The following is a 26,295-nucleotide window of genomic DNA, read 5'->3' on the forward strand; positions in this document are numbered from 1 at the left end:
CGACTCAACGCGTCCGACTCGCATGGTCGTGACACCTTTTCCCTTTTTGCCACCATGAACAAGAACGAGATCCCCTCAACGCTAGAGCCTGAAATGGATAATTATCAGAAACAACTGGTGGATTCTTGCTTTGAGGAAGGACAATATATCGCCGGTATAAAAGCCCTTGAACAACTCCGGTCTCCCAATCACAGGCCAGCTGGGTGTGTTGTCGCCAGGAATAACCTTCACCGATTCTTGGTCAATGTTGACTTTCTACGTAGATATCACATTCGCCAATTACTTTACATTGCACTACATCCAGCCAAAAAATCACCCGCTATACAAGTCCCAGGCTCGCCCAGCAAATTAGAAAAACGGCGACTACGGACGTTGATGTCAATTTCCCTCGAAGCCTCGTTAGCTGCACAAAGAACCCTTTTTGCGTTCGCTCAAACGAACAGCCTTGAGGCCATATTCAATGCACTTCCTTCACTCTCCAGGACAGAGGACGCAACTGGGTCGATCGAAGACTCACCTTTAGCCATCGAGGCGCTTTGCATCTCCCGATGCAAATCCTGTTGGAATTTGCTCTCTCCTGGTCTTATTCAGCCTACTGCTGAACAGTTTCATGTCAAAAGATATCCAAGCAGTGACTCCGAGGAGGATGACCTAGAACCGGTCGTTGCTGACCATGCCTGGCCAGTTCTCAAGTGGCTAATATTTCTTTTTGAACACGACGAGGCTCGTATGGAAAGAAAAGGACTGCGTGCGCCGAATGCTCCTCTCAGTATAAATCATGTATTGCTTATCTATTCTGATAGCGCGCCATTCTCCGTGTTTGTTGGAACAAATACCTGCTCCAAAGGGTGAACGAAATTTGCGATGGGAGGTCGAAGCACCTTTAGATATCGTATTTTCATGCTTGAAAGCACCAGAGAGTCACCAATTGCTGGGAGCGAGGCTATTCATGTTGGTAAGGTTCTTTGTCGCTGCTAATTCAGTCCTGTTCTCTATTCTCAAAAATATTGTAGATCATCAATCTTTCTAGCACGACATTCTTCGACTTTCATGCCTTCGTCATTGGCGTGTACAAACGAGTGACTGCCCAATCCGATATCCTGGATGACTTTTTGACACTTTTGTCTCGCCTTTCTTGCACTTTGGCCGTGTTGAGGTTCAAGGTCACATTCTTGCAGAAGTGTCTTGCGCCGACTGCTATTTCCTCCCGAACCTCCCGTCCAAAACCTCAAGCCCGTGCTCCTGCCAAGCAAAAGCGTTACGAGGAGCCTCCTTCTACTAACCGCGGCGCATCCGTTCCATCACAGCGGATTACAAGCAAACCTGTGCTTCCGTCGTTTGCCGACATATCAAAGGCCTTGGGAAACCCCCCACCAAAAACAGTTCGCTCAATGAATAACACAGTCTCTTTCGAGCTCCTGGCTTCCTACGGGACTCTGCAATCGCAGATAGCAGTACCGGAGAGAGACTCGGAGTGGATGGAGCTTGAGAGCGACGACCGTTGGGAAGCTTTGCTAGATACGGTATTCAAAGACCGGGACAATGCAGATAGTTATCGGTCAATCTTGACAACGTTGAGGACGACATGGTAGACAACTCTGACGAGTTCATTAGTTGTGAGATGGGTATTAGGTGTTGTACATATAGAAAGCGACACCAAGATGATGATACTATAGATGTCCTACAATGCGCAAAGCTCGATGCCGAGATTCGTTTCGGTTAGCACCTCCCAGAACTATTTTTGCGACCGGATTTTTCAACTTTCATCCCCCCTGAACCGTTTCCTAGGGCCGTCGGGCCCAAGCTGTCCTCCTCCACGACCACCTTGAACAAATGCCGGATTGAAATGACCTTGACCACCGAAATTGCCTCCTCGACCCATAATGTTATTAGGAACCATGGCTATAAGAAAAACGCAACACAGCGCAACAGCGCAGAGAGCAAAAATAGTAAGCACGACAAGCGAGACCTGTATCTAAGTAGAAAAACCCATACCACCGCCCATCATGCCGCCTCGTCCACCTGCCATCATACCGCCCCGAGGTCCTTGAGGGATCATTCCCCCACCTCTCCCACCAAAGCTTCCCCCTGCATTGCCCATGTAGCCACCCATTCCCATACCGCCCATCATTGGACCCATTATATTGTTCATACCCATGTTTCCCATTCCCATTCCCATATTATTCATATTGCTCATACCCATGTTCCCTCCTCCAGTTCCTCCGTTCATACCTCCACGCATTCCGCCTCGGGGGGTACCACGGAAGTTACCTCCTCCACGGCCAACATTCTGATTTTGCTGTATTTGATTGCGATTTTCGCGTGGGGGAGGTTCTAAAAACGATCCATGAGCGATTACCAGGGAAGCCTATAAGTCTTCGCCTCACCTTTGGGAAGGGTTCGGAAGGGATTGCCTTGAGAGGAACTTGCGAGTGATGCTGAGGCCCGCCGGTTTTGAAAATCACTACGTAACGAGGGTAAGGTATCATAAAGCGTTTCGAAAGTAAGTCGACTCACTTGCTATCAAACCACGACTTGATCGTCATGGCATTTTCGTAGCTTCCACATTCAATATACGCAATCCTAAAAAAACAGGTCTAAGACGGGTATACCAGCCGAGGGCTAGGTATATGCGCACCCTTTGCTCTTTCCATTCACTTTATGTTCTGAAAACGTGATGTTTCGGTGATCAACGTTGACACCAAGGTTCAGAGAGACTTGACGGAGGTCTTCATCCGTCGTCCACTATGAATACAGGCGGGGGAAGAAAAGGGAACACAGCTCAGATAATTGTACAGGAGCAGAACGGTAAAGTACACGAACCCACTGCAGGTCACCAATATACAGAGCATCGTTACCGTCATTTTGTCCACCTCCACCCATACCGTTCATAGTTGCCATCATGTTATTGCCATGGGTGTTTATAGAAGTCTGTAAACTGGTTTGAATCGGCCCTGCATTGGAACGATATTCGTTCTCGTCTTCATAATCACGGGAGTCTTCTCGTTCACGTTTTTGTCCCGTTGTTGGCTCTGTCTTGGTGATTTGGGAGGGAACTTGTTTAGGCTCATCGTAATCCTGAAGTCCGACCATGCGGTTGAGCCAGAAAGGAACAACAGAGAACTCAAGGACGCACCTCATTATGATGACTCTGAACATACTCTTCTCCGTAGATATTAAAGTCTTCTTCAGGCATGACTAGAGAATGAACTGGGGGTTTTCCGAGTATAAAGAATATGATTTGCACTGTAGAGAATGACATGACACGATGATTTGAGTTTCGACGACATGAAAGTAAGAGAGAACAATGGAATGATTCATCATAATGCGGAGACAACACGCTACAAGCGAACGCAATGTGTAGAGTTAATGTAGAGCTTACATGCAATATGGATACAGGATTATTAGCTGATACAGCGTCGTAGCGTGCTTCAATACAGAGTCACAAAGCACAGCACGAAACAAGGGGAAACGAGACAGAAAGCGACGGCGGGATGATGGTGATGGTGAGAGCAGAAGAACTCAGAATTTAATAGCACCTCCGTCGGGTAATCGAAGTATTTACTTTTATTTGGCCGCCAGCGCAAGTTTAGTGATTCGAATCTTAGACTTAATCCTGTATTGAAATGTAAGTTTAAATCTGGAAGTCTATTATACAGGAATCCAGTTATGTTACATGCTCAATGAGTATAGAGAAAAGGTAAGTACTACTTAGTTAACCATGGATATATAGTGTATGATGAACTCGCTTATTCTTGCCCGAACCCTTCCGTTTCTCTGCGGAAAGTCATTGAGGACGATGGGGAAGACAGTAAAAGAATACACTTACTCGATTGCAAAAATAAGCTTCGTTTCTAGACTTTCATAATCGGTATATGGCGGTAAATCAAGTCGATTGAAGCATGTATGACTGCGAGGAAGGCCGTGCGGATCACCAGATTTCTCAATCGTGAATCGACGTGGTCCATCAGATCCTTGCAGATCCTTAAAACCGTTTACAGGTACTCTAGATGTTCCCGTCGTAAACTGGAGTAGGCGCGATTTACGCTCTGAAGGCCAAGACCTGATGCACTGCCAGAACCACTCGATGACTTGGTCGGTTTTCTCGTAGCCACGATAGTCTGTAAATTTGCACCAATCATCCCTGAAACAAGGTCAGGTCGACGGGAATAAACGTAAGCGTAGAGGTGCAGACGTACATATCAATCTCCGACATTCCTCCAATCAAGAGTTCTAGTTCTCTCTCATCAAATACGCTGAGGAGATCTACTGGGATAAGCTCTAGAAGGCCCTCCATAAATGCGTCAAATTGTTCTTTGACCCGCCTCGATATGCGATACTCTACGATCGCGTGCACGTATTCCTTCTTGTTTTCTTCCGTCACAGGGATATTTTCACCTCCTGGTTTAAGATCGATCGTTACCAGTTCGCCAAAGCGGTCTTCAGTTGTTGTGAATGTCTCATCCAACACGTCCGTTATATCGTTTTCACTGCGAATGGAATGACAGGTTAGGTATGTGTTACGAAACAGGAAGCGAGGTACTCACAGCATCCAGCACAGTGACCTGTGTAGGTCAGCATCCACACTTTCGAGATCACCTAGTGTCACGGGCTTGTGGAGCATCATTTTGTAGAAGCTGGGGACGAAATATGCGTCGAGGAATCGACGATGAAAGATAGCCAGTCCAAGACAACGTCCGATGAACTTGAAGTAGCTCAGGTGGTCTGGATTAATACCGGAAGCGGGGTTGATCTGAAGTGTATAATTGTCATGGGCGGAATATTCAAACAATCCGTAACTTGGATTGAATATTTCGTGAGAGAGGAGGAAGAACCATTCTCTGACGTAGGTGTTAACAAAGATCAGAATAACTTAGAACACGTATACATACCTCGAAACACCTCCATAATCCAACCCATCTTCTCCCTCAAAGTTCACCATCAATCTGCGTTTGAGGTCTTCGCCATGGTGCGCCATAACTGCAGCGTAACTATCCTCCAGCACTCGCGTCCGTCGAACTTTGATGTCGCACTTGCCCGGGAGCACTCTCATCTTAGGCTGGCTCCTGAAGTAGACTACCTTTCGCCTATAATCTCGCTTGTACTGAGGTGCATTATCGTCGACATTGGAAGGAAGTCGTGGGTCGTCCCATGATGTCGTTCGAGTGTTGTGATCAACGAAGTACACTCTGCCCGTGGATGTGAGTCTCATCTCCCACCCGGAAGGTAATGGACCGAGTTGAGCATTGGCATTACTGGCCTGAGTGGCTACATTCTGCTGGTTTGTGTTCCGTCGAGGATCAACCCATGTCGTTGTACGGGTGGTATGGTCAACAAAATATGGACGGCCTTCCGCAGTAGTACGTTCCTCCCATCCCAACGGCAGTGGCACTTCTGAGTATCCTGCACCATTGGTGGCACCGCTGGCAGTGGTGGTAGGCGAGCGCGCTGGAGGTGCTTGACCCGAACGAGGAGCCCCTGGACGATGCCACGTAGTTGTCCGAGCGTTGTGGTCAACGTAATAGGTACGACCGGATGGATCAACCCTTCGCTCCCATCCTGGGGGCAACAAATTACCATCTACATCGTCTAGTAGACGAGTTTGATTACTCTGGGTGGAATTAATAGATGGACTCGAAGATATGGGACGGCCTCCAATTTCGGGCTGGGGAAAGCGGGGTGTTGACATTGTGGTCGTGGGGCTAGGTGATGGTCGTAATGAAGCTGATGACAAAGGCGGACGCGCCGTTCTGGAATGATCTTCATCGTCCTGCTGTGAGAATGTCCGTTGATCAGTTGAAATGGCGGATCTAGGTCTTTCAAGCGGACCAAATCCTGGATGATGCGGTGAAAGATGGGCAGTATCTCCAGGCGGGATATGGAAAAGGTTCGGATCGGTAGCATGAGGGGTAGGCGGTGCGGGATGGCTGGTAAGAGAGAAGCCAAAAAGTAGCTTTCCATAAACTTGAAGATTGTTCGTGGTCATGGTGAGGTCTCGAGTAATCATATCTATTTCCGCAGTCACCGTGAGATGGTAGATGAGAATGAGTGCTGTGAAGGTTTCTTACCACCATGACCACTCGTAGCAAGGGATATTGCCTCTTCAGATGGAATGTTGATAACGCCAAGGAATCCTTGAGAGTTTAAGAAGAGAAATAAAAGGTTAGTTTGAATGGGTGAATACATGGGGTGAAGTACCTTGATCCCGCTTTCTGAACTTCTTGTGATCAAAAACCTGGATTGCGATCATAGACGATGTTCTTACGGTTCTAGAGTTTATTTGCGGAAAATAAGCAGTAGAAGAATTTGGAGCATAGATTGGAGCATACACGTCAAAATGTTCATTCCATGTTGGACTGAGAGTTCTCCGAGAGACCGCAGTCGAGCTCGTTTGTTCACCATCTATAGTGAGAACCGCAAACGGATCGGGAAAACTGAGAAGGTCACGCTTGACTAGGCCATTAGCGCCATGTACTGGAGAAGGTAACTATGTTAGAACGTTGAGAGAGATAGTATCTGCACTTCGAAGACTCACGAGTGACACGAAGCTGCTGTTGAGGATCGTTCAGTCTAAATTATAAAAAAAGAAAAAGGATATCAATCAGGGATGGTTGTAATGAGAAATCGATATGAGCACCTTGAGGAAGAGGCCAGCGCCATGAGTGTCAAGGACAACCCTGCGACCTCTCAACCGCAATATGACATGTGCCTCGGTTTGCACAGCCGCACGACCAGGATCTATTCAATGCCTTGCAGGTTTTGTGGGCTTGCAAATTTCCGACTACTTATCTGCAGTATTCTGGCAGTATTTCTATTTCTGAAATCCTTTCTATAGAGAGAAACATCGAAAAGCGCGATTATTTGCATTTCCGCCTTACGACGTTCCGGAGGTATGTACATAAACTTCACTTATGTCTGAAGTTGCTGAAGACCCCGCATTATGCTTATAAGTATACTTAGATGCAGTTTGCTTTTACGACCCGTTCTTTCGGGCCGCGGCTATAAAGTTGCCGTTCCATATCACTTACAAGTGATTGCAAAGTGATTGTACGTAGCTGGTGATATAAAAGGATCTCGTTGTTGTAACCTTCGATACCCCCATCTCTCTCTCCCTCATGAGTCGACCAAGCGTAAGTGTTGCAAAATAATCCTTCTCGCGGTCACCTTACCCGTCAGTCCAGCCATTACACGCTTCAGCCAATCGTCCAGATACCATGATGGCCTTTCATGCTTTCGATGGTCGCGCGGGGAGGCAATTTCGTTCGTCTGAACGGGAAGCGCATTCACAAGTCCCAGACGACGAACGTAAGTCCAGTTTGAGGTTTCTCTCTGAAATGACTTAACGCAATTACATGTGCTCGGTTCTAGGTCGCGAATTGGTGACAGCAAGAGTGAATTTACCTACGCGTCCACCTCCTATCTCTTTCCAGGACTTTCTACCAGCGTCTCTAATCGCGCCTCCAATACCCCCCAATGAAAGCGTATCTCCCAGAGCGCCCAAAATTCCCCAATCAACTCAGGACTACACACCACCACCCCGTTCACTCTTCGCACAGCTCGCGCGCAAGGCTACACCACCCAAAGTGAAAGAATTCATGAATAGCTTCCGCAGTTCCAAGAGCCGTGATGAACCATCCAAACCGGATCCTGTTGCTGTAGCATTGATGTGGGCCGAAACAGCATCCACTTCCAAATCATCACTATCAGACACCTCTTCGTCGAACTTTTCTCACGGAATAGCACACGACCCAAATCATAAACACAAGTCGAGTGCCGGGCAAACGAACTCGCGGTCAGATAGCGTCGAGGACGTAAGGGAGTGGAGTCGCAACAAAACACCTCGCAGCAGCATAAAAGCACCTCCGATACGAACCGTTAGGTTCAAAGAAGAAGAAGAGTTTATACCTACCCCGCCCTGGACGCCTTCATTGAGCACTTGGTCACTCAACAGCACAGATTCTGTTGATAGATCGAGTACAAACGATGATGACTCTGACTCTCGACCCAATGAAACATTAGCATTGGCTGCGATAGAACGCGCTCCAGTTGCCCATGCTCGCCGCGACAAACCCGAGCTGCATATCATTCCTCTACATTCGAACGTGATGGATCGAATATCTCTATAATCTTGCCGGTCCACATTATTGGCGTGTGTAAATCTCGATGGTGATTTAGGAACGGACGGTCGTGAGTATTACTATAAGGCAAGCGCTGAATTTCCGGACCCACAGAAGATAACCTCGAAAGCACCGAGGAAATACCGAAAATTCTGTCCACCCTTACATAAGTATTTGATTGTATGTGTATAATATTGTAATGGTGACGGTACCGACTTCGTATGTATGTACTTAGGAAGTTTCTGCCCCCGACTACACTGTCGGAGGTACAGAAGTAAAAAGTTTCGTGCGATCCGTCAAGATTATTTGTGGAAAATGGCTTTGATTTTGCAGGTCAATTTTTCGACGGTCCTTACCATTTTGGCGCTACGATCGCGATCGGGAGTGAGCGACGTCCTCCATTCGGGATACTCTGAAAACTTCGGGCATAGAAGGCCATATGTAGGTACCGGCAATACATCGCACACAAGAAGAAAGGGGCAATACACATTCAATCATTGTCCTTCTCTGTACAAGAACTCAACATTCCACGACGTGGAAATGGGCACCGCGTGCATACCCCCACACCAACCAGATCAATCCCCTGCATCTCAACTTCAAGCTGAACGCTTAGAAGAACGCGACTATGCTTGACCAATAAACCGTTTCAAGGATGCCGGAATCCAGAGCCTGGGACGTTCAAGCCAAGGTACAATCGGGGCTCTCGCACAAGCCCGAGAATACCTCGATAACCGAAGATTCAAATATCCAATCATCAACGCTGAGCACGCCATAGCTCTCTAATGAGCAGGATCGAGATTCGAGATGTCTGCGAAAGATTTAAGAAATCAGCCAGCGTAAACAAGGTCTTACTTCGGCTAACGGTTACAACCGCTTCCGCCATAACAGCCGCTTGATGCACATCCAGAATTCCCTCATGGATCAGGCCGAAACAGACACGCGGAAGTACTAGTATTCCATTTGGACGTTTTCCATGCACTTACACTCATTTTCGTTCTGATAAAAAGTATTGTCAAAGGCAAGATTCTTTCTTTCGAGTCATTTGCAACGGATTTCATAACTAGTAGCTGTCGCGTCCATATTCGACGATGTGCATTGCCTTCCGAGATCGCGTGGTTTATGTGAAAACACGAGAATTCAACAGAGAATTCAACAGAGTGGTCGATGAAACAGAGATGGGTTGACAAGATTGAATCAAAATTCTTCTACAAGCAATATAATGCAAGTCGCCACAACCACCACGACTACGAATGCAAGGACTACAAGGTGAGGTCTGTGAGTCATGATATGGATATGTCAGAAGGTAATCAGCAATCAGTACGATAATTGATACCATAACACGTACTTTCTCTTCACCAGAAAAGCTCGCATACCGATGACATCTTTGAACCCATTATGATATTCCCAAACGCCACCAACGAGTGCCAGAACCGCGGCAATTATCTGTATAGATGCTAATGGCAGCCCTATCATTGAACTCCCCACTGGGTCTCCTTCGGGATCAGGGACAAGACGAGCTTGTAACAGAAGGGAGCAAGAGACGAGGAAAAGTAAGAGAGTAAGCTTGACGTGCGATAAGAGATTCCGTTCTAACATGCAAAAGTCCCTGGCATTGCTGCCTGCGTTCTCAACGACATGTGTTATAGCCATTTGTCGACGTCCAGCTGGATGCACTGACGGCGTCGCGAGAGGAGAGGAGCTGAGGTCAAGTTTACGTAATACTGCATCCTTCAACATGAACAAGCTGGTCAGAGCTAGGAAAACACCTGTCGGCGGCCCTCCTAGTCCCAATCTACCACCGGAAAAAACTTCCGTGATGTCCCAAACAATGGTGGAGGCTATCAAATCTATTGAGAAATCTCAAGGATTGTATTCAACAATCTTTCCCCGTTCTCAAACAGAACAATACTGGGCTGCCCGTGCCCTTTCTGCGGAGACCCTTCTCACTGCAAGGACAGAACATCATTTCGAAATGCGGGACTTGACTCGATATCAAGAAGAGCGGCGCACGGTGAGTCCCACTACACAGTCGTAGACCCGTTCTCACTTTCGAGGTTCAGAGTGAAATCGCAGTGTTGACCAAGGCTCACGAAGAAAGACTAGTGAAAATGGAGAATCTGATTGTCAGTACCAATGATGATTCCCAGTTGTACTTCTACTCATTCGATTTGCTCTCGAACAAGCTCATCCTCACCGGTGCACTTGTCCTCATCTCCGCGGCTTTATTATTCGTCTATGTTACAAGCGCCCCCAACAACCCTCGTCATGATCTTCGTAGCAGGTCATTAACGCATTTCACAATTCCGATACTGTCTCCCTTCGCTTCGGTGGTATGTCACGAACTTTGCTATGACTACTTACTACCTCACACGCGTTTCACAGGTTGAGAATGAGTCCTCCGTCGTTGGAACAAAGACCATTGCTGCCGTTTCTGTGATTTTGGCTACTCTCGTGTATCTCATGTTTCGATACTGGATCGCCCAGCCTGTCAGCCGTCATCGTTAGAACGAGGGATGGAAGAGGGTCCAACGACCGATCCAAATGTTCGGGAACCAGAAGATTTTTCTGTCCGCGTGGTAACATGTAAGCTCTCTCTTTCTAAATCTTGTGTATATATCCATTGACTCAATAGTCCGTGCGTCGCGAAAAAGCAGAATGAAGGGTAAAGGGAATAGGGGAATTTCGCGTCACTACTTCCCGCTGCCCTCGACGTGGAACAGCTCCAACAGATCTTATACTCGACACTTCCTGGCTCTCGAGTCTCGAGTGAAAGCTGATTGAACGTCAGACGGACGGTCCCCCTGCAGTCATATTCCGCACACACAGTCGTACTATTCAGACATGTTTGTGGTGCTCTTAAATCCTCTCATTCATAGTCCGTTGAGGGTACCTCGTCGGATACTCAACAATGTATTTTTACTCACGGTATAACAGGATGGGGAAGGAAATACATGCGAAACCCGGGCGGCGACCCCCAAGTTCCATTCGAGCCCTTTAGTCTCTGTCTCCCGATTGACCCATCTTCCAAGTAGAGGGCAAAACTGTGCCCGCCTCCCCTCTTTTGTCGTCAAATTGAAGGCATAAGCCATGGATCGCGAATGGTGAGAATGTCGTGAATACATCCAATGATTGAATTGAAAAGACAGACTTACAAACCCAGATCAATAATGGTCGTCTTTGTGAACTTAGGTCCCTCCTTCGTCAGGAACAACCATGTACTTGTGATACTGCCCTGAGGCTATCGCATTCGTTAACAAAACGTTCCGAAACAGAAAGCCACCGGGGTGTGCAAACTGACGGAGTTAGTAGTAGCAATTAATGAAGCCAGAGGCAATACTAGTACCTGTAATAAAGTTCGGAATTGTTCGGACATCCAGCCTGCATAAAAGATGGGTGCAGCTGCGTAAATACCTCAGACTTGGCACAAAGGCACAGTTCCATCAACTTTGAAGGTACCTAGTACTCAGGTACAGGGACTCATAGTACTAAGTTTCGTTCCCGCGATTATCAACAAAGAGTTGAATGAGCATCGAGTATTTCTTCGAAGGAAAAAAACGACCTGCTCAGAATCTCAGATAGTACCTGGCAAACCCTATGACCGCCAACGAAGATGGCATGGCAGCAATGGGAACGGCGCAGGCTTGCGGCAGTGGTGTTTCATTTGTCAAACAGCGCAGGAAGTGCCTGAGAGGTACAACCTATCTCATGAACAACCCCGAGGGAAGTTGGTGGTGCGGGACCCCACTCAGGCTGGTGCTGATCGAGCTGCACCTTCGTTAATTCCCGCCCGACTAGTATCTAGACAAACCTAGATTCTATGTTATTTCAATTTGACATGATGGATGGCGACAACGATGCCGTCAGACTCCAACTCTTGCTGCTGAGCAACGATAGAAGATTTCGCATAGAACGCTGGTCAAGGGAGGCCGGCTGGCACGAGCATGAGATGATTGAGAGAGTGGGCGCGAAAGCGATCGAGATCGTGAAAGATAAAGTAGATTATAGTTGGGATAACCGAGTGGTGGTGAAGTGGTGAGCACATCTGGGGGGTTTCAAGCTTCTTCTGCCGAACCTTAACGAAATTTCCACGTCGGAGGAGGGAAGTAGGGATACTCACCGCCAAGTCCCAGTGAAGCCATTTATCCCGGTGCCGTAAGCGGCGCCTTGACTACGAAGTGTGACATTATGTGACATTTATGGCCTCACGTGAAACCTCACCTTCGCGGCTTGGTCCTCTTCGGTTGGACCTACACCCCCGAGCCAGAAATCAATGTACAGCAGGTGTACTGTTCTCACCTGGTTCAGTCATACTCTCCATTCCGTCCTTTGGCACTGTCCTTCTCCCGCTCGAAAAGTCGAGACGGTGTGATTCGTGCCATGGATTTCGGAGGCCGTCTCAACTCAAAAAGTGCTCAGGCTGTGCCTCGTTTTGGTACTGCGACGCAAAATGTGGGTATGCAACCCATTGGATTTTTACGTTATAATACGTTCACGATGTTCTCTAGGTCAGAACTATCATTGGACGATCGGTCATAGGAAAATTTGTAAACACTACAACAAACTGACTACTTCACCGTGGTTCTCTGGAATGGAGGTTCATGAGCAGATGGATGCTTTGCTTTTATCAACGCTTGCCGCCAGGATTGAATGCCTCAAGCTGTCCTTAGACGATGAAGCATCACCATTATATACCTTCATGAGCCTCATTCCTGGACCGTCGCCGTCACCTCATCCCTCTCTCATTCTCGCGAAGAGTTCACTCTCAACTGAAACGATCAATGCACTGTTTTCGCGCTTCGCGAACAACAACTTCTCCGTACATTCGCATTTCCATACCTACGCGCATGGCATCTTTCCGCTAGCGAGCCGCTTGTTCAATCATTCTTGTGTGCCGAATGCCGCTGCTAAGTATGTCATCATACCCGGAGGTTCTGTAAGGATGGATGTCGTTGCGTTGCGCTCAATATCAGCAGGGGAAGAGGTATGTTCCACGTACATTGAAATGTTTTCCTTTAAAAAAAATTGATCACACTTCGCCAGATAAGTCTTCCGTATATTGATCCAGCACTCTTACAGACCCGTAGCACGGTCTTTCGTCTCACCTACGGATTCATCTGTTATTGTCCCTCGTGCACTGTACTGGATGCGATCGGGGAAGTTCCTGAACCTCCTAGGGACAAAGCCCAGCTGAATAGAATATCTAAGAATTTGGAAACCTTCGTAACAGTGCACAGGGATCAGCTTCCACTTTATATAGGCAACATTCAAGCGTTCCCCGGCTCTCTCTATTGTGTTCTCCACGAATCATATCTGACATCTGTATCAGAGATGTTCAGCAATGCTGCTCACGATGGATCTTACGATGTGGCGTTGGACACGGGTACAACGTTAACGGCCCTCTACCGTCTGATATATCCTCCCAATTATCCTCAAATAGGTGTGGTAATAGTCTTCAATGAACAAGAGTATCTGAACGTAATATGTGATCTGAAAGGTTTACATCTGTTGGAACTGTCCAAGGCAATGTGGAATAAGATCATTACCACTAACACGGATGACCAGCGGTTCAAGAGCCAGATGTCGACGGCTCTCTGTGAGGCGGAACAAATACTGGTTCTCATCTTGGGGAAAGAGGGAGATGAAGGGGACGGGCCGTGCAAGGAGATCAAGTTATTGAAAGATTTACTCGATAAAGAGCAACTCTGTAAGTTTGTTGGCTTGTTTCCCTCCCCGAGGAAATACTCAGTACGCGCCTGAAGGATTGCACAATGCACAGCGCATTTAAATCGTGCTTCTACACCTACGCCAGCGGCAATACGCTTGGCGTTGTACTCTTTCACACGGTCATTGCGGGTATAATAACAATCCGATCCGCTAACCTCCATTCGAATCCATTACTTTACAAAACCGAATAAAGAATCCCGAACTCAGCCGGGACTGCCAAATGTGGTGTCATGGACTCATTCAAGATGCAACAAGCGGCAGTTCCTTGACCATGCTATCTATTGTCGCGGAAGTCAATTTAGCATGAGGTTATGCTGAGCCCTGAAATTATAATGAAGGAGGTTTATCTAATTCGGTCAACCCAGTCTCTCGGTATAAGAAGCCTTCACAAATTTCTAGTCTTGTCCACCTATGCCCTTCACGCTTCTGTAGCGTAGATGATAGGTGATATGCCCTCATTTCTCCCCTCCTTTTCTCGTCCCCAACTCAGGGATCGTCGCTCCTTCGGCAGACTTCGCTCTTTCCACCTTACTCCTGTCGCTGAGAATTTCCCTGATGCCGCCATTGGCCAAGGGTCAGACTCACAGCAAAAACAGCAAAAACCCAATGCTCTTTCGGTCGTCAAGTTCGAGGCACCTAAACGAAGCCCCCGAGCAAAGAAATCCCGGATCAGCATTATAGTTCCTCGCATTGATTCCGAGACTATTCCTCCCATTTTCTGGTTGGGGCTTGCGGTCATTGTGTCGGTCGTCTTTGTCTTCGCCTTAGCATGTACCTTTCGCGGCGTCCAGATGAAGGAGCCTGCGTTCAAACATGTCTTGGACAACGTCGCTGATGACACTCCTGGTGTACGTCAACACATTCCTTTCCCAATTCACAGCATAACATCTTGTTTGCAGATTGTTTTACTCGGTGAAAACGTCGACATTGATATTGACGAACCTTCGATCACTGTTCGGTGGTCAATATTGGCTTGCGGGGAGGAGTATACGTTAGCGAATTCCTCCGGAATCCACGGCAGTGATCGCTGTGGCCTTCCAGCCAATCCACTATTCATCTTCGTGGACGGGTAAGTGAAGGTTCTCCATTCTTGCGAATAGGAGGTTTATCCCCATCATCTTAGCGATACCAAACCCACGGCTACCTTTGATCCGACCGAAATCCCTTTTGACCGTCGTAGCGGTGCAAGGCGAAGGTGAGGTACAGTTTGAGCCTTTCCCGACCTTGTCTAACGACCTTCCGGTCTTCAGCATCCAGAACCTAGTTCAGTTTGATAGTGACCATGTTCTCGATGTCCATAACGCCTATCTGTACCCATTCGACACATATACGCTGTCCAGCACCATTCGCGCTGTCTCGGCTGCGAATGTATCTATTCCCATTCGGAAGCTCGCCACTATGGAACTGACATCCAGTTTCTTGGTTCAAACTTCCGATATAGAGAGCTACAGTACCCTGAACTCTACCACTGTTCTATCACGGGATATTGATATGAAAGTGAAACGGCCACCTGGAGCGCGTGCCTACGCGTTGGTCTTGTTCGCTATCAGCTGGTTCCTCACTCATATCTGCCTTGGAAATGTATACATGGCATGGAGAGCGACAAACTCTCTAGACGTTCTGAAGAATACCTTATCGACCGGAGCGATTCTTGCCGTGATCCCACAGCTTCGAGGGAGCATGCCGGATGCACCTGGCTTAGATGGTAGGTGTAGCTACGTTAAGGCGTCTGCGTTGGTCCTAATCCATCGTTAACCTAGGCGTCTTAATTGATACCATCGGATACTTCCCTCAAATGGTCATTTCTGGGCTTTGCATTGTTATACTCATGGTTATCGCGGCTTCGAGAGAGCTGAACGGGGCTAAGTTGATGGTATTGCCAGAATACCATCCATATCAACCTCCTCCCAGACTGAAATCGATAAACCCACGACCTCCACCTATCCCGCCACCTGATTCACCCATCAAGGAGAAGATGGTCGCCGAATATAACAAGTACCGGATGACGAAGCATCTGAAGGTAGGCCTCAGTTGCGGAGAAACTTGGGGAGAATAGCTGATGTTGGCTCTTCATGTATAGGGTGAATTTGTCTTTCCCCCAGTTCATCAAGATCCTTTCCAAGACCCGGCCCAGGAGTACGCTGCTAAACATACACACCGAAGATTGAAAACGACGGTTGGGGTCGTCTAAATCGACGGTCGTCGTTCCATTCACTCGTGATACCCTGCCTTCTGAATCTTCTGTACTTCACTCTATTTCGGATTTTTGGGCGATTTAATATTTTTCTATGTAATTGTCGTTTTTCTCTAAAGGCCTAATGGTCAGCGTTCTAGACGTATTGGCCGCTGTCCACAGCTATGTATTAAATACCTTCAATCCAATTTTGATGTAAGTTTTGCTACTACAGACTTCTTTCGGCTTTCTTCGTCTGTCGTTATATACTTCTATTGTAAGTATTTCGAAGGCAATCAGATCACACCTATTACATAGTACTATTTTGACACGGGTGAAATCCTCATAAGTATACGCCACCTCTCGGTCTCTTCCTATCTTTCTTTGAGCTATGGCCGACTTTCCTCACGATCCGTCGTTACCAAATACCAATTCTCAGAGCTTTCCTACTGATGAGTCGACTCGCAAGCGAAAGATCTCCATTACAGCTCAACATCCATTATTCCCTAGGCATCGACTTGGTAGTACATCCAAGGTCGACGGTCGACGTCCATCCTTAACCAGCACAATTTTGACCGATTTCAGTAAAGAGGGTGGGATTGATTCACCAGCCAGTGGTCGGTAAGCGGATATCCTACCATCACGCGTTTCCCCCCCAACTCGTACTTACCGCCATGACCCACGGCGCCCACAGCCAACGCTCTGCATCCCCCGATATCATCGCACCGTTACCCCGACGACATCTTCTTAGCTCGCACCAGTCAAGATTATGGTTGTCTGAAGAACAGAACAGCAACGGCCCTCCTTCTCCCACCTCCTCAAGAGGTGTTTCCCCAACCTCAGTGACGTTTACTTCGAGCCGGTCACAGAATGGATTAGATACTATCTCAAGACGGCTCATCTCGAAGAGGAGCCTCGGATCATTGTTGAATGCTACACCTCCGGTCTCTCCGAGACTTGGACAAGCTACTCTCGATTCAGCTGCGCGTTCCGCTATAAAGCAAGGCCAGAAAACGAAGATGAAGCATGTTGGTGATCATTTAAATCATGAAGAGGGATTAGGAAGGCGTTTCATACGATGGGCACACAAACGAGGCTTGAAAGAATGGATCTCGGTGGGAATCCTGATTGTAGGAGTGTTGATTAGGCTATGTATTGGAATTGGGTCATACTCAGGTGCGTTATCTCTTTATGAACGCTCGTATATCACGCATGGACCGACTCATATCTAGGAGAGAGAACTCCACCTATGTTTGGAGATTACGAAGCTCAGAGGCACTGGATGGAACTTACAATTCACCTTCCTCCGCGAGATTGGTACACCTACGACCTTCAGTACTGGGGACTCGACTATCCTCCTTTGACCGCGTATGTCTCGTGGTTATGTGGAAAAGCTGGGTCTTGGATTGAACCTACATGGTTTGCACTCAAAACGTCTCGTGGAATCGAATCGACCGGGAGCAAACTTTACCTGCGATTGACTGTGGTTATTTGCGACTTGCTCGTCTACGTCCCTGCGCTACATCTATTTAAGACTAGTTGGTTGGGAACTCGGTCGAAAAGAACTCAGGTGTGGCATCCGCATCCGCAATCCGGATTGGGTCCTGATGTATCTTTTTCCTCGAGCAGGAACTGGCATTCCTTACTTTAATGTTCCAACCCGCGCTCCTTCTGATTGATTTTGGACACTTCCAGTACAACTCGGTCATGCTTGGTGGGACGAGACCCTCTCTGTGGTCTTCTCAAGAGCTCATTTTGCTCCTTGCTTTCAGGTTTCACAATTCTCGCTGTGGATTTTTTTGCCACAGGACAAGATGAGATTGGGGCAATTTTCTTTGCCCTCAGCCTTGGGTTCAAACAAATGGCGTTGTATTATGCTCCTGCAATTGGTACATATCTTCTTGCAAAGTGTATTCTTCTTGGACCAGTTGCTGGGTAGGCCCATCATATTCACTCAAGATTCGTCCCACTTCTAACCAAACATGCGGTTTGTAGCCTCCGATTATTTATTCGGCTTGCACTTACCACTTCTCTGGCTTTCGTCGTTCTTTTCTTGCCATTCCTTCCACCCTTCGCGCCCCTAACCACCATTTTACATCCCATCACCCGAATCTTTCCATTTGCAAGAGGGTTGTTTGAAGACAAAGTCGCCAACTTCTGGTGTGCCTCCAATGTACTGTTCAAATGGAAAAACTGGGCATCTCCTTCATTTCTGGTCAAAACATCCACCGCGTTTACTCTTCTCGGTTTCTTACCTGGCACAATAGTGATGTTGCGCACTGGCTGGAAGCTGAAAACAAATAAAGGAACCAACACCGAGTCCAAACCAAAGTCGAATATTGAACCGGAACCAACACCGATCCTTCCTTTACTCCCTTATACGCTACTCAACTCTTCGATGTCGTTCTTTCTATTTTCTTTCCAAGTACATGAAAAAACAATCTTACTTCCGCTCATGCCGATAACGTTACTACTTTCTGGAGCGGCACAAGATTCATCTATCTTTGCATTGGGCGCACTAGTGACCAACACTGCGGTGTTTAGGTCTGTTTCCCCTGTTCAGTCGGGTAAACCAAAAAAGGGTGCTGATTCTGAAACCGACTTTCTAGCATGTGGCCTTTACTCAAACGAGACGGTCTTGGAGCACAATATGTAGCGCTGCTGCTGCTTTGGAACAGGGTCATTGGACACAATCCTCTACGATTTCCAATCCAGAATTTGGTGCAGTTCATATCCATCGTGCGTAAAGTTTTTCCCTCTCTGTTTCTGTCTCGTTCAATTAGAATGCTTATATTCTTGCAATAGAACGTTTATCTGGCCGGTATAACTCTACATCTACTGGAAATGGTGGTAACGCCTCCAGAGAGGTATCCCGACTTGTTCGCGGTGTTGAATGTACTGATCAGTACTCCGATATTTGTGTTGACCTGGTTGTGGAGTATAAAGGGTTGCGTGGAGGTTGGCTGGGCAATCGGTGGATTGGGAGGATCGGAAAAACCAGCTGGATTTTCGCATAGGGAAAGGACGTTGTCTGGATTATAATACGTTTACCTTGTTACTTGGATATCATTATTGTGATGTTGTGACAACACTTCCGCCGGTCACATGACATGCAGTTTTCTTGTAAAACTACAACACATCCTCCAAGTATTATTACCCAACCCAGCCTTGTTTATAATCTCAGGACGTGCTCATTCTCAACACCTGAGCTGCAACGACAGGATGTGATGGTGCCATAGACTGGTAGGACTGGGGTTTCAACGCCTTTCCACGATGTCAGCTCAATGTCATGGGATTATTGACGAGAGGGTGTCACTAATACTATCAGGGCACAGGGCACCAGGAACCCCTATATTTATTTCTCTGTACGCCGGCAACCTCAAACTCACCGTTGAAAATGGACATTCATACCACGCAACCCAACCAACTAGCTGAGGTCTTATCGGTGGCACCCCCCACTCGAAGTCGACTGTTTCAATTTTTTCGACCTCGACGACTCCCTGTTTATGTGTGGGCGACGTTGTTCACAGCTCTTGGAGGATTTCTGTGGGGTTATGATACCGGAAGGTATGCTTCCTGACTGCCGCGAAGAGTTTGTGTCTCCTTCTCAAATCATCCAAAGCATTGGTCCGATCAGCGTCATGCCTCGATTCGAAGAACAATTCGGAGTGCTTTCTCCAACAACACAGGGCTTACTGATTTCTTGTATCCTGATCGCTGCATCTATAATGTCTATTCTTTCTGGTCCCATATCCGATCGTATATCTCGTACCTACACCATTGCCATTGGAGGTGCTGTTTATACAGCCGGCTCTGCCATTGGCGCTTCTTCGATGCGGCTAACACAACTCTTTATTGGGCGATGCATTGCTGGAATAGGAGAAGGATTATTCATTTCCAGCATTACGGTCTATGTGACAGAGATCTCCCCCGCAACCTCCCGAGGACGCCTCGCAACCACTGTCCAGCTGTTCAATACCATCGGTGTCATGGCCGGTCAGTATAACTTGTCATTCATATTCATAGCGATGTAAAAAATCACATTGACGATATAGGTTATTTTACTTGCTATGGGTCCGTCAATTTATCGAATGGCCTAGCGTGGAGATTACCTCTCGTGATTCAAGGCGCGATTTCCTTCTTGATGGCAGTTGGCACTCCGTTCTTTCCTCACTCTCCTAGATGGCTTATTCACGTCGGAAAGCATCGCGATGCGGAAATAGCTCAGTTAAAACTTGGGCTGCAAGCTGCTGAATCTAAGAAAGAAGATTTGGATGGTGATGGAGCTGTTGACTCCTCACCCATTCAAACTCGCAGAGAAGTTTGGAGACACGCCAGGGAATCATTCACAAAAGAAGTTCGTGGACGGACACTCTTGGGATTGTTTATCATGGGAATCCAGCAAGTCCGTGTCAATGATATACACTACTCCGAGACCCACGTCGCTGATAGCAAGTCATTTCCAGTGTTCGGGAATTGACGCCGTGCTCTATGTGAGTTGTACTCGGGAATCAGCTATCTATGCGCACTCGAGGTTGAAGTATGACTAGTATGCTCCCATCCTGTTTGCTCAGGCCGGCTTAGCATCGAAGACGGCGTCCTTTTTGGCTTCGGGTGTATCTGGCATTCTTATGGTTGCTCTAACCTTTGCGGCACAGTTTTTCCAAGATAAATGTATGTTTTGCTCTCGATTCCTGGTTCATCTCGTTTTATTCTAATTATCTTTTCCAGGGGGTCGTAGAACACCAATGGTTGGCGGGGGAGTCGCGATTGGTGGTACAATGTTGCTCATTGGGATTCTCTATGCCTCTCATGCCAATGAGGCTGTCACAGGGCGATGGACCATCATTGTCCTGATCTATCTATTTGTTGCATCGTATATCTCTACTTGGGCTATCGTTTGCAGAATAGTTTCTTCTGAAATCCAGCCAAGTCGTACGCGTGCTTCAGCGACCAGCCTTGGCCAGTGTGCAAACTGGGTACGGAAAGATCCTTGTTGGCCGTAGCAAAACTGCTAATCACTAATCTAACTGTGTCAGGTTGTCAATACGATTATCGCCTTTTCGACCCCACTGTTCCTAGCTCGCACGATTTCGGGACCATATTTTTTCTTCGGTGGATGCTCTTTTTTATGCGTATTGGTCTGTGCGATCTTCCTGCCAGAAACCAAAGGACTCGATCTGGAAACGATTGACAAAGGCTTTGTGGAAACACCTCTGCAGTTGGCCTTGCGAAAACGCCTAGCAAGGCGACGGATTGTGTACGAAAACGACCCTGATATTGAACTGGAAGACCTAAACTCGTTCCCAGCTATGTCATCTACTTAGAAGCCGCAGGTCGTCAGAAACGTTTTGTTTTTCGTTGCATCAATAGGAAGACCCCGAATACCGGGCGAATAAGATGGCTTCGGGTTGCTCCGCATCTGGACCAAATGCTATTAAAGTCAAAATGGTGCTTATTCTGTACGTTCTGAATGAGATAAAAGACATCCGAAGAGCATTGAGCTAGCCATAAGACGGTAGATAGGGTGCCAGAGGTCCAACCAGGGGCTGAACGGAACAAACGAAGTTTGTTCTTAGTCAACAACGCCTCCTGCTTCACTTCTCCTATTAAATAAATTCTACCTAACATTCCTTTTCCTTGATTATTTATCTTCCTTCTACACATTTTATTCTTCTCAGTCTACTGTTTCTATCACTTGTATTCACCGGATGTCTGCAAACAATTCTCCACTTCCCAAAACGCCCCCAACCGACACACCTTATTCAAACAACAATCATTCTCCAGCCACACCTCAGCTTCCCGAAACTCCCCAGAAGTTGACCAGGACCGTGGCTATCATTAAATACCATGCTCTAGCTCATCGATTTGACATAGAGCCACGTATCCAGGAGGCTAGTTTTGAGGTTAGTTCAAACCCTCCCTCCCTTGGATGTGGTTGATGGTGTATGTCTCCTTAGATTGTCAAAGAAAGGCAGATGGAGTTTGATGTTGAGACTGACCCAGAGACGCTTTATGAGCTTTTCGGAGAAGATGCAGAGTCTCTTGGCGAGTGCGTATTCCTCAACTTGAGATTTGTCCTCGTTTTGATTTAGTACGTGCCATTGCGTTCTCATTCTAGAGGTCCTGTTTGGGTCTACGTCCTCGAACGACGTCGTGCAGTAGAAGTGTGGAATACTCTAATGGGAAACAGGGACCCCGAAGTTGCGCGTCAGGAATCACCCAACTCTTTGCGGGCTTTATATGGGATATCCCTCAAGCAAAACGCACTCATGGGATCTCCAGATACAGAGATTGCCGAAATCCAGATCGCTTCTCTCTTTGCATCTTCTCCACCTTTCCCTACCTCAGATCTTCCTGACGATCGCTTTAGCACCCTCCAGTCCGTTTCTTCCTCCGTCCTCTCTGCGTTGCAAAGGGTCGCGTCAGACGAAGTCCTGTCTAATTCAGGCGTCACAAGCTCTTCAATCGGTGGTGGAAGCGCCAAGTCGGCCAACGCTGGAACTGGGTTCCGGGCTCGACCTCTCCCCTCTACTCACAACAAACAACCAGTTATCGTACCGCGAACGACTCGTTCAGCAGCGCTGCGAGCCGGCGCTGCCCCTGAAAAAGTAGCCCCTCGTATCGCTCCGACTAAAGGACAAATGGCTAGAACATTTGAAAATGTTCCGGGTCACAAACGCGCCGGTACCATCTCCGTTGCTTCCACTGCCGCTCCTACTATCGCGCCCAGGATGACCAAGGCAGCCGCTCTGAGACTGGGCATACAACCTCCGACATCGACTGTCCGAAACACGCTGGCAAGTCCGGAAAACGGACACAAGCGCGGTTTCGAGGGCGTTCCTGGACATAAACGGAGGGAGACAATATCCGTGGCTTCTGTTATTGCTCCAATTGTTGCCCCGAGAACGAACAAAAGTGCCGCGCTGCGACAGCAGAAGGATTCCGCTCCGCCAAGCTCATTTATGTGTACGTGTGACTATTCCTCTTCCTCTGACATATTCTATTGTCTAAAGTCTTGTATAGTCAAAGGCCCCACTACACTTAAGCTACCAGGGTTATCGCGTTCCAGCTCTCAGACATCTCTCAACTCAAATCTCAAACCGCCCAGTCGCCCCGTATCTCAGGCATCTATACAACAGACTTCACGACCACCCGCGACGATTTCACGAACGACGAACACTCCAAGGCCTACGAGCTCGATGAAGATAAATGGCAACAGTACTGCCAATGGTGTTAGCGGTCCATCAGTCGCTCGTAACGACAGTAAAACACCCCCTCTTGCTAGTACACAGGAAAAACCGAAGCTTCGGCCACGCCCAAGTAGCGTGGCCGCGCCTTCAATTACACCACGTTCCAACAAGAGTGCTGCACTCAGGGCAGCAAAGAAAGAGCAGGAAGCTGCTGCCGCTACTCGAAAGAATACACGAACGTCGAGAGGACCACCTCCATCGAGTATGTTCAAGGGCTTGGTCGTCTGATCGAACGCTCTTACACCGATTCATGGCCAATGTATCTTCCCTCTCCTTCTCTGATCGCTCAACTCGCTGCTTGGTGGCGTATCGAAATAGGTTTGGCTATAACCGCGTAACGGGAGCCTTTTCTCTCTTCCCGTCTATTTACCAGTCGCTCAGCCTTGCTTCCCGGCGCATTCCCCCCATCTAAATATTATGCTTGCATCTCTTGTCCGCCATTCCTTGCTTTATTATTTGTTATCCATGGTTCTCGTGCGTGTTCCTTCCTCTCGCTCCAACTTGTTTATCTTTGGGTCTCGTAACGTGTGTAGCGGATACCATCATCCATCCGCTCCCTGATAATTTTTTCCGTATGAATATCTTCTGTTTCTTTCTCCTTAGTCTTTCCTTGTCGTAACTCACTCTGTGTATGTCTAGAACTGTTCCACCACGAGCGGAATTTCAATCATAGTAATCGCGGACGCCTGTGGCGTCTGGATGAAAAGTACAGGTTTCTAATGCGGCGTGCCTCAAACTATGTACCTTCACACGCAAAATTCTTAGCGTCGGTACTGGGTCTCGATTCTCGGGAGTCTGAAACTACACCAATATGCACTATGTTGAGCATTTGCAATCCTTTTTCCTCCTTACTATTGGCCATATCTCGATGCGCACTAGCAATACCACCAGCCTGGCTTCTCAAGTGACAGCGGAATGAGTGATAAGATAAGATGTGGTCCCTGTTTATGTTTTCATTTCAATTTTATGATTTTTATGCAAATTCATCGAGTCGATTCGACAGGCACTCGTTTTTCGACATTCCACTCGATAAAGTTGCAGTTTCGTATACTGACGAGTAGACTACGTGGTGATCTTGAGCACACTAGAGGTATTTGTACCAGGTTTTGGATACGGGGACCTCGAGGATACGACGCCGGGGGTCGCTCGTACAGCAGATTCCGTGGTCTTGCTGAAAACCTCCCGGGGGTGGTGGTTCTGCTGTGTCGGCCGGGAATTGCGGCAACCATGTTCCAGACACCGTTCACCTAAACTTAAATCAACGTTCGAGCGATTAAATCTGTTCGTTGTGGAATGTCTCTAGGATGGTGCTCATCTCTCTCGACCTGCCATATCATTTCTCAGGGTCTTCGAAAGGTACAAGAATGATTCACCTATCGAGACCTCCTCCACATATAAGTATTGTTATTGTGTGGTCGGGTACATGATACATGGTTGCTATTTGAAGTGCAAGCGTTGTGCGTTCGTCTTTAGGTTCGAAATAGATACATGGTTAGGGAATCGAGCTGGTCTAGTTCTATGAATCACCGAAAAGTCTTTTCCTGCGAAATGCAAGTCAGTAATTCGTTTTGTAGAAATGACAAATGTTTCGCACAACGGGGTTGGTGCTTCACTGAGTACGCTGGATCCCCCGAGCATCTCTCTAGCCCATACATCCCTCATAAACCAACTGACATGACCGACGAGGCATCCTGCCAAGTCACCAGCGGCGGCCTTCCACGTCCCACTTAATACCCAGGAGAACGCCACTAGTGCGACAGGGAGATATGGTGCAGTGATCGTCACGAGTCCGAAAAGAGATATAGGCGTATCCGGATGTCGCCGTGACCAGATGTAAATGGGAACGAAGGCGAGTGATGAAGAAAGAAATGGCAGGTTGAACAAGGGACTCAGGCCCTTTAGTGGAGTTGTTAGCACGAAGTGAAAAAATATGCGTAGGATTACTCACCAAAAGCATCATTGAGGACAAGAGAAGCATCCAGAAATAATCCGCTTTCTTGTTGGCAAAGGAAGATTCTTCAAGCATACGGCTGTACCGCATACTGAGAGAGAGAGATGTTACTCTTTACGAGCTTCGATGTTGAAGATTGGGACACGTACAAGAAAAACAGGTGGAAGACAAAATCAAGCGATATGGAGCCAAAGTAAAAGAATGTCGTGAATGCACGCCAGGGCTAGTGGGAGGATCAGCTGGCATTGATTGGGCTGTTTGAGACCATAGCTCACTTGTGCGTTTGCAAAGGCGCTTCTAGGGCTGTAGTAAAGTTGCAATGGTGTTACAAGTTGACATTGCTGGATCCATTTCTCAGTAAAAACCAAGTTACATGAGGGATGGTGATAGTGAACATACCACCGCAAGACTCGTCAGGACCGAGAGGGCGAGCCAGGCTCTAGTAATCGGAGGAATCTGAGTTATCCACGCTTCAATTCCAACAGGCATGGTTTGAGCAGGGATGGGAAGAGGTGAGGTACGTATCTACCGGTCGAAACAAGCCCGGAAATACGTGGCTCACACGCAGGTGAAATGTAAATTGATACTGTATCAAATCTATTTCTACACCAAATCCTAATCAACTTCACCTTCTAAGACCCTCTCTCCATCTTCCGAAAGCTTGACGTTTTTCTAAAGGAGGGACATAATCAGTCTGAATTCCGAATACACCGAGACATCTCACCGGATGTTCAGAAGATTTTCCAACGTATTTAGTGTGGTCTACACACAATAATAATCAGCAATCTTCTACGTCGAGCATCAGTGGGTAGGCGCAACTCACAACCATACGCTACCAGTTCTCCGGCAGGGTTCATGAACTCTACTCTACAATACGCCAATTGTCTACCTAGAGTACATAAGGAACGAGTTTGTGTACACAAGACCTAAACTCACCGATCCCTGTCAAAGTTGCTTTGGCATGGAGTATATCTCCAGGGCGTCCGGCGGGGCGAACGAACGAGGTTCCAATATCGGTCGAAACGCCGGTCATATAATGGCCCTTAGTTGCTACTGTGAGCGAGCCCAGGGTGTCTG

The 26,295-nt window shown here is 47.5% G+C and overlaps 13 protein-coding genes across 15 annotated transcripts; 8 read left to right on the top strand and 5 right to left on the bottom strand.

The window, feature by feature from the left end:
• The first annotated feature begins 17 nt into the window (after nucleotides 1–17).
• On the top strand, nucleotides 18–1,727 carry E1B28_012373 (uncharacterized protein). The gene is made up of 5 exons (XM_043157474.1): nucleotides 18–203; nucleotides 264–748; nucleotides 804–955; nucleotides 1,014–1,616; nucleotides 1,677–1,727. Exons 1-4 carry the CDS (start codon nucleotides 55–57, stop codon nucleotides 1,590–1,592), a joined length of 1,365 nt encoding a protein of 454 aa, XP_043004841.1. The 5' UTR covers nucleotides 18–54; the 3' UTR covers nucleotides 1,593–1,616; nucleotides 1,677–1,727.
• Nucleotides 1,728–1,756: 29 nt separating this feature from the next.
• Nucleotides 1,757–3,509, bottom strand: E1B28_012374 (uncharacterized protein; the record flags this gene model as incomplete). Its single annotated transcript, XM_043157475.1, has 8 exons — nucleotides 3,383–3,509; nucleotides 3,137–3,246; nucleotides 2,824–3,078; nucleotides 2,639–2,745; nucleotides 2,518–2,583; nucleotides 2,388–2,464; nucleotides 1,996–2,334; nucleotides 1,757–1,902 (listed from the first exon to the last, which is right to left on the bottom strand). The coding sequence occupies exons 2-8, from the start codon at nucleotides 3,194–3,196 to the stop codon at nucleotides 1,757–1,759; spliced, it is 1,050 nt and encodes a 349-aa protein (XP_043004842.1). The 5' UTR covers nucleotides 3,197–3,246; nucleotides 3,383–3,509.
• A 120-nt stretch (nucleotides 3,510–3,629) lies between these two features.
• Nucleotides 3,630–6,681, bottom strand: E1B28_012375 (uncharacterized protein). The gene is made up of 10 exons (XM_043157476.1): nucleotides 6,638–6,681; nucleotides 6,536–6,570; nucleotides 6,330–6,474; nucleotides 6,199–6,269; nucleotides 6,069–6,134; nucleotides 4,893–6,009; nucleotides 4,548–4,841; nucleotides 4,200–4,490; nucleotides 3,830–4,144; nucleotides 3,630–3,777 (listed from the first exon to the last, which is right to left on the bottom strand). The coding sequence occupies exons 1-10, from the start codon at nucleotides 6,658–6,660 to the stop codon at nucleotides 3,750–3,752; spliced, it is 2,385 nt and encodes a 794-aa protein (XP_043004843.1). The 5' UTR covers nucleotides 6,661–6,681; the 3' UTR covers nucleotides 3,630–3,749.
• A 101-nt stretch (nucleotides 6,682–6,782) lies between these two features.
• On the top strand, nucleotides 6,783–8,333 carry E1B28_012376 (uncharacterized protein). 2 transcript variants are annotated; one of them, XM_043157477.1, is made up of 4 exons: nucleotides 6,783–6,890; nucleotides 6,952–7,130; nucleotides 7,182–7,305; nucleotides 7,369–8,333. In XM_043157477.1, exons 2-4 carry the CDS (start codon nucleotides 7,116–7,118, stop codon nucleotides 8,124–8,126), a joined length of 897 nt encoding a protein of 298 aa, XP_043004844.1. In that variant the 5' UTR covers nucleotides 6,783–6,890; nucleotides 6,952–7,115; the 3' UTR covers nucleotides 8,127–8,333. The 2 variants fall into 2 exon arrangements, with proteins under 2 accessions (XP_043004844.1, XP_043004845.1); XM_043157478.1 differs by having other exon boundaries at nucleotides 6,952–7,305.
• Nucleotides 8,334–9,095: 762 nt separating this feature from the next.
• Nucleotides 9,096–10,128, bottom strand: E1B28_012377 (uncharacterized protein). 2 transcript variants are annotated; one of them, XM_043157480.1, is made up of 3 exons: nucleotides 9,712–10,128; nucleotides 9,463–9,634; nucleotides 9,096–9,390 (listed from the first exon to the last, which is right to left on the bottom strand). In XM_043157480.1, exons 1-3 carry the CDS (start codon nucleotides 9,752–9,754, stop codon nucleotides 9,312–9,314), a joined length of 294 nt encoding a protein of 97 aa, XP_043004847.1. In that variant the 5' UTR covers nucleotides 9,755–10,128; the 3' UTR covers nucleotides 9,096–9,311. The 2 variants fall into 2 exon arrangements, with proteins under 2 accessions (XP_043004847.1, XP_043004846.1); XM_043157479.1 differs by having other exon boundaries at nucleotides 9,463–10,128.
• On the top strand, nucleotides 9,846–11,513 carry E1B28_012378 (uncharacterized protein). Its single transcript, XM_043157481.1, has 6 exons — nucleotides 9,846–10,128; nucleotides 10,178–10,240; nucleotides 10,301–10,447; nucleotides 10,500–10,700; nucleotides 10,769–11,218; nucleotides 11,278–11,513. The coding sequence occupies exons 1-4, from the start codon at nucleotides 9,853–9,855 to the stop codon at nucleotides 10,620–10,622; spliced, it is 609 nt and encodes a 202-aa protein (XP_043004848.1). The 5' UTR covers nucleotides 9,846–9,852; the 3' UTR covers nucleotides 10,623–10,700; nucleotides 10,769–11,218; nucleotides 11,278–11,513.
• A 1,051-nt stretch (nucleotides 11,514–12,564) lies between these two features.
• On the top strand, nucleotides 12,565–13,976 carry E1B28_012379 (uncharacterized protein; the record flags this gene model as incomplete). Its single annotated transcript, XM_043157482.1, has 4 exons — nucleotides 12,565–13,098; nucleotides 13,158–13,554; nucleotides 13,612–13,821; nucleotides 13,894–13,976. The coding sequence occupies 4 exons, from the start codon at nucleotides 12,565–12,567 to the stop codon at nucleotides 13,974–13,976; spliced, it is 1,224 nt and encodes a 407-aa protein (XP_043004849.1).
• A 302-nt stretch (nucleotides 13,977–14,278) lies between these two features.
• E1B28_012380 (uncharacterized protein) lies at nucleotides 14,279–16,032 on the top strand (the record flags this gene model as incomplete). The annotated part of the gene is made up of 6 exons (XM_043157483.1): nucleotides 14,279–14,689; nucleotides 14,741–14,910; nucleotides 14,965–15,036; nucleotides 15,092–15,546; nucleotides 15,602–15,861; nucleotides 15,922–16,032. 6 exons carry the CDS (start codon nucleotides 14,279–14,281, stop codon nucleotides 16,030–16,032), a joined length of 1,479 nt encoding a protein of 492 aa, XP_043004850.1.
• Nucleotides 16,033–16,405: 373 nt separating this feature from the next.
• Nucleotides 16,406–19,056, top strand: E1B28_012381 (uncharacterized protein; the record flags this gene model as incomplete). The annotated part of the gene is made up of 8 exons (XM_043157484.1): nucleotides 16,406–16,635; nucleotides 16,709–17,190; nucleotides 17,247–17,584; nucleotides 17,644–17,728; nucleotides 17,787–17,949; nucleotides 18,010–18,558; nucleotides 18,624–18,753; nucleotides 18,820–19,056. 8 exons carry the CDS (start codon nucleotides 16,406–16,408, stop codon nucleotides 19,054–19,056), a joined length of 2,214 nt encoding a protein of 737 aa, XP_043004851.1.
• Nucleotides 19,057–19,411: 355 nt separating this feature from the next.
• Nucleotides 19,412–21,341, top strand: E1B28_012382 (uncharacterized protein; the record flags this gene model as incomplete). The annotated part of the gene is made up of 7 exons (XM_043157485.1): nucleotides 19,412–19,581; nucleotides 19,637–20,010; nucleotides 20,070–20,419; nucleotides 20,481–20,507; nucleotides 20,565–20,688; nucleotides 20,746–20,993; nucleotides 21,054–21,341. 7 exons carry the CDS (start codon nucleotides 19,412–19,414, stop codon nucleotides 21,339–21,341), a joined length of 1,581 nt encoding a protein of 526 aa, XP_043004852.1.
• A 263-nt stretch (nucleotides 21,342–21,604) lies between these two features.
• Nucleotides 21,605–24,243, top strand: E1B28_012383 (uncharacterized protein). Its single transcript, XM_043157486.1, has 5 exons — nucleotides 21,605–21,920; nucleotides 21,975–22,066; nucleotides 22,136–22,983; nucleotides 23,041–23,741; nucleotides 23,907–24,243. The coding sequence occupies exons 1-4, from the start codon at nucleotides 21,726–21,728 to the stop codon at nucleotides 23,493–23,495; spliced, it is 1,590 nt and encodes a 529-aa protein (XP_043004853.1). The 5' UTR covers nucleotides 21,605–21,725; the 3' UTR covers nucleotides 23,496–23,741; nucleotides 23,907–24,243.
• A 540-nt stretch (nucleotides 24,244–24,783) lies between these two features.
• On the bottom strand, nucleotides 24,784–25,707 carry E1B28_012384 (uncharacterized protein; the record flags this gene model as incomplete). Its single annotated transcript, XM_043157487.1, has 6 exons — nucleotides 24,784–24,808; nucleotides 24,862–25,163; nucleotides 25,216–25,309; nucleotides 25,368–25,441; nucleotides 25,494–25,559; nucleotides 25,618–25,707. 6 exons carry the CDS (start codon nucleotides 25,705–25,707, stop codon nucleotides 24,784–24,786), a joined length of 651 nt encoding a protein of 216 aa, XP_043004854.1.
• A 126-nt stretch (nucleotides 25,708–25,833) lies between these two features.
• On the bottom strand, nucleotides 25,834–26,251 carry E1B28_012385 (uncharacterized protein; the record flags this gene model as incomplete). The annotated part of the gene is made up of 4 exons (XM_043157488.1): nucleotides 25,834–25,890; nucleotides 25,943–25,980; nucleotides 26,042–26,107; nucleotides 26,155–26,251. 4 exons carry the CDS (start codon nucleotides 26,249–26,251, stop codon nucleotides 25,834–25,836), a joined length of 258 nt encoding a protein of 85 aa, XP_043004855.1.
• Between the last annotated feature and the right edge of the window lie 44 nt (nucleotides 26,252–26,295).

Source organism: Marasmius oreades, chromosome 8, assembly GCF_018924745.1.
Source record: "Marasmius oreades isolate 03SP1 chromosome 8, whole genome shotgun sequence".
Lineage (NCBI taxonomy): Eukaryota > Fungi > Basidiomycota > Agaricomycetes > Agaricales > Marasmiaceae > Marasmius > Marasmius oreades.

Coding starts and splice junctions, on each gene's coding strand:
- E1B28_012376 (XM_043157477.1), top strand. Junction 7,306..7,368: donor ACAAGTCCCAGACGACGAAC/GTAAGTCCAGTT, acceptor GCTCGGTTCTAG/GTCGCGAATTGGTGACAGCA.
- E1B28_012377 (XM_043157479.1), bottom strand. CDS start 9,854: ATGTTGAAGGATGCAGTATTACGTAAACTTGACCTCAGCTCCTCTCCT. Junction 9,391..9,462: donor GCTTTTCTGGTGAAGAGAAA/GTACGTGTTATG, acceptor CATGACTCACAG/ACCTCACCTTGTAGTCCTTG.
- E1B28_012378 (XM_043157481.1), top strand. CDS start 9,853: ATGAACAAGCTGGTCAGAGCTAGGAAAACACCTGTCGGCGGCCCTCCT. Junction 10,129..10,177: donor ATCAAGAAGAGCGGCGCACG/GTGAGTCCCACT, acceptor TTCGAGGTTCAG/AGTGAAATCGCAGTGTTGAC. Junction 10,448..10,499: donor TGTCTCCCTTCGCTTCGGTG/GTATGTCACGAA, acceptor CGCGTTTCACAG/GTTGAGAATGAGTCCTCCGT.
- E1B28_012375 (XM_043157476.1), bottom strand. CDS start 6,660: ATGGCGCTGGCCTCTTCCTCAAG. Junction 6,571..6,637: donor GCGCTGGCCTCTTCCTCAAG/GTGCTCATATCG, acceptor TTTATAATTTAG/ACTGAACGATCCTCAACAGC. Junction 6,270..6,329: donor TGGAATGAACATTTTGACGT/GTATGCTCCAAT, acceptor AATAAACTCTAG/AACCGTAAGAACATCGTCTA.
- E1B28_012383 (XM_043157486.1), top strand. CDS start 21,726: ATGTCTGCAAACAATTCTCCACTTCCCAAAACGCCCCCAACCGACACA. Junction 21,921..21,974: donor TCCAGGAGGCTAGTTTTGAG/GTTAGTTCAAAC, acceptor ATGTCTCCTTAG/ATTGTCAAAGAAAGGCAGAT. Junction 22,984..23,040: donor TCCGCCAAGCTCATTTATGT/GTACGTGTGACT, acceptor AGTCTTGTATAG/TCAAAGGCCCCACTACACTT.
- E1B28_012373 (XM_043157474.1), top strand. CDS start 55: ATGAACAAGAACGAGATCCCCTCAACGCTAGAGCCTGAAATGGATAAT. Junction 204..263: donor CCCAATCACAGGCCAGCTGG/GTGTGTTGTCGC, acceptor CTTTCTACGTAG/ATATCACATTCGCCAATTAC. Junction 956..1,013: donor GAGCGAGGCTATTCATGTTG/GTAAGGTTCTTT, acceptor AAAATATTGTAG/ATCATCAATCTTTCTAGCAC.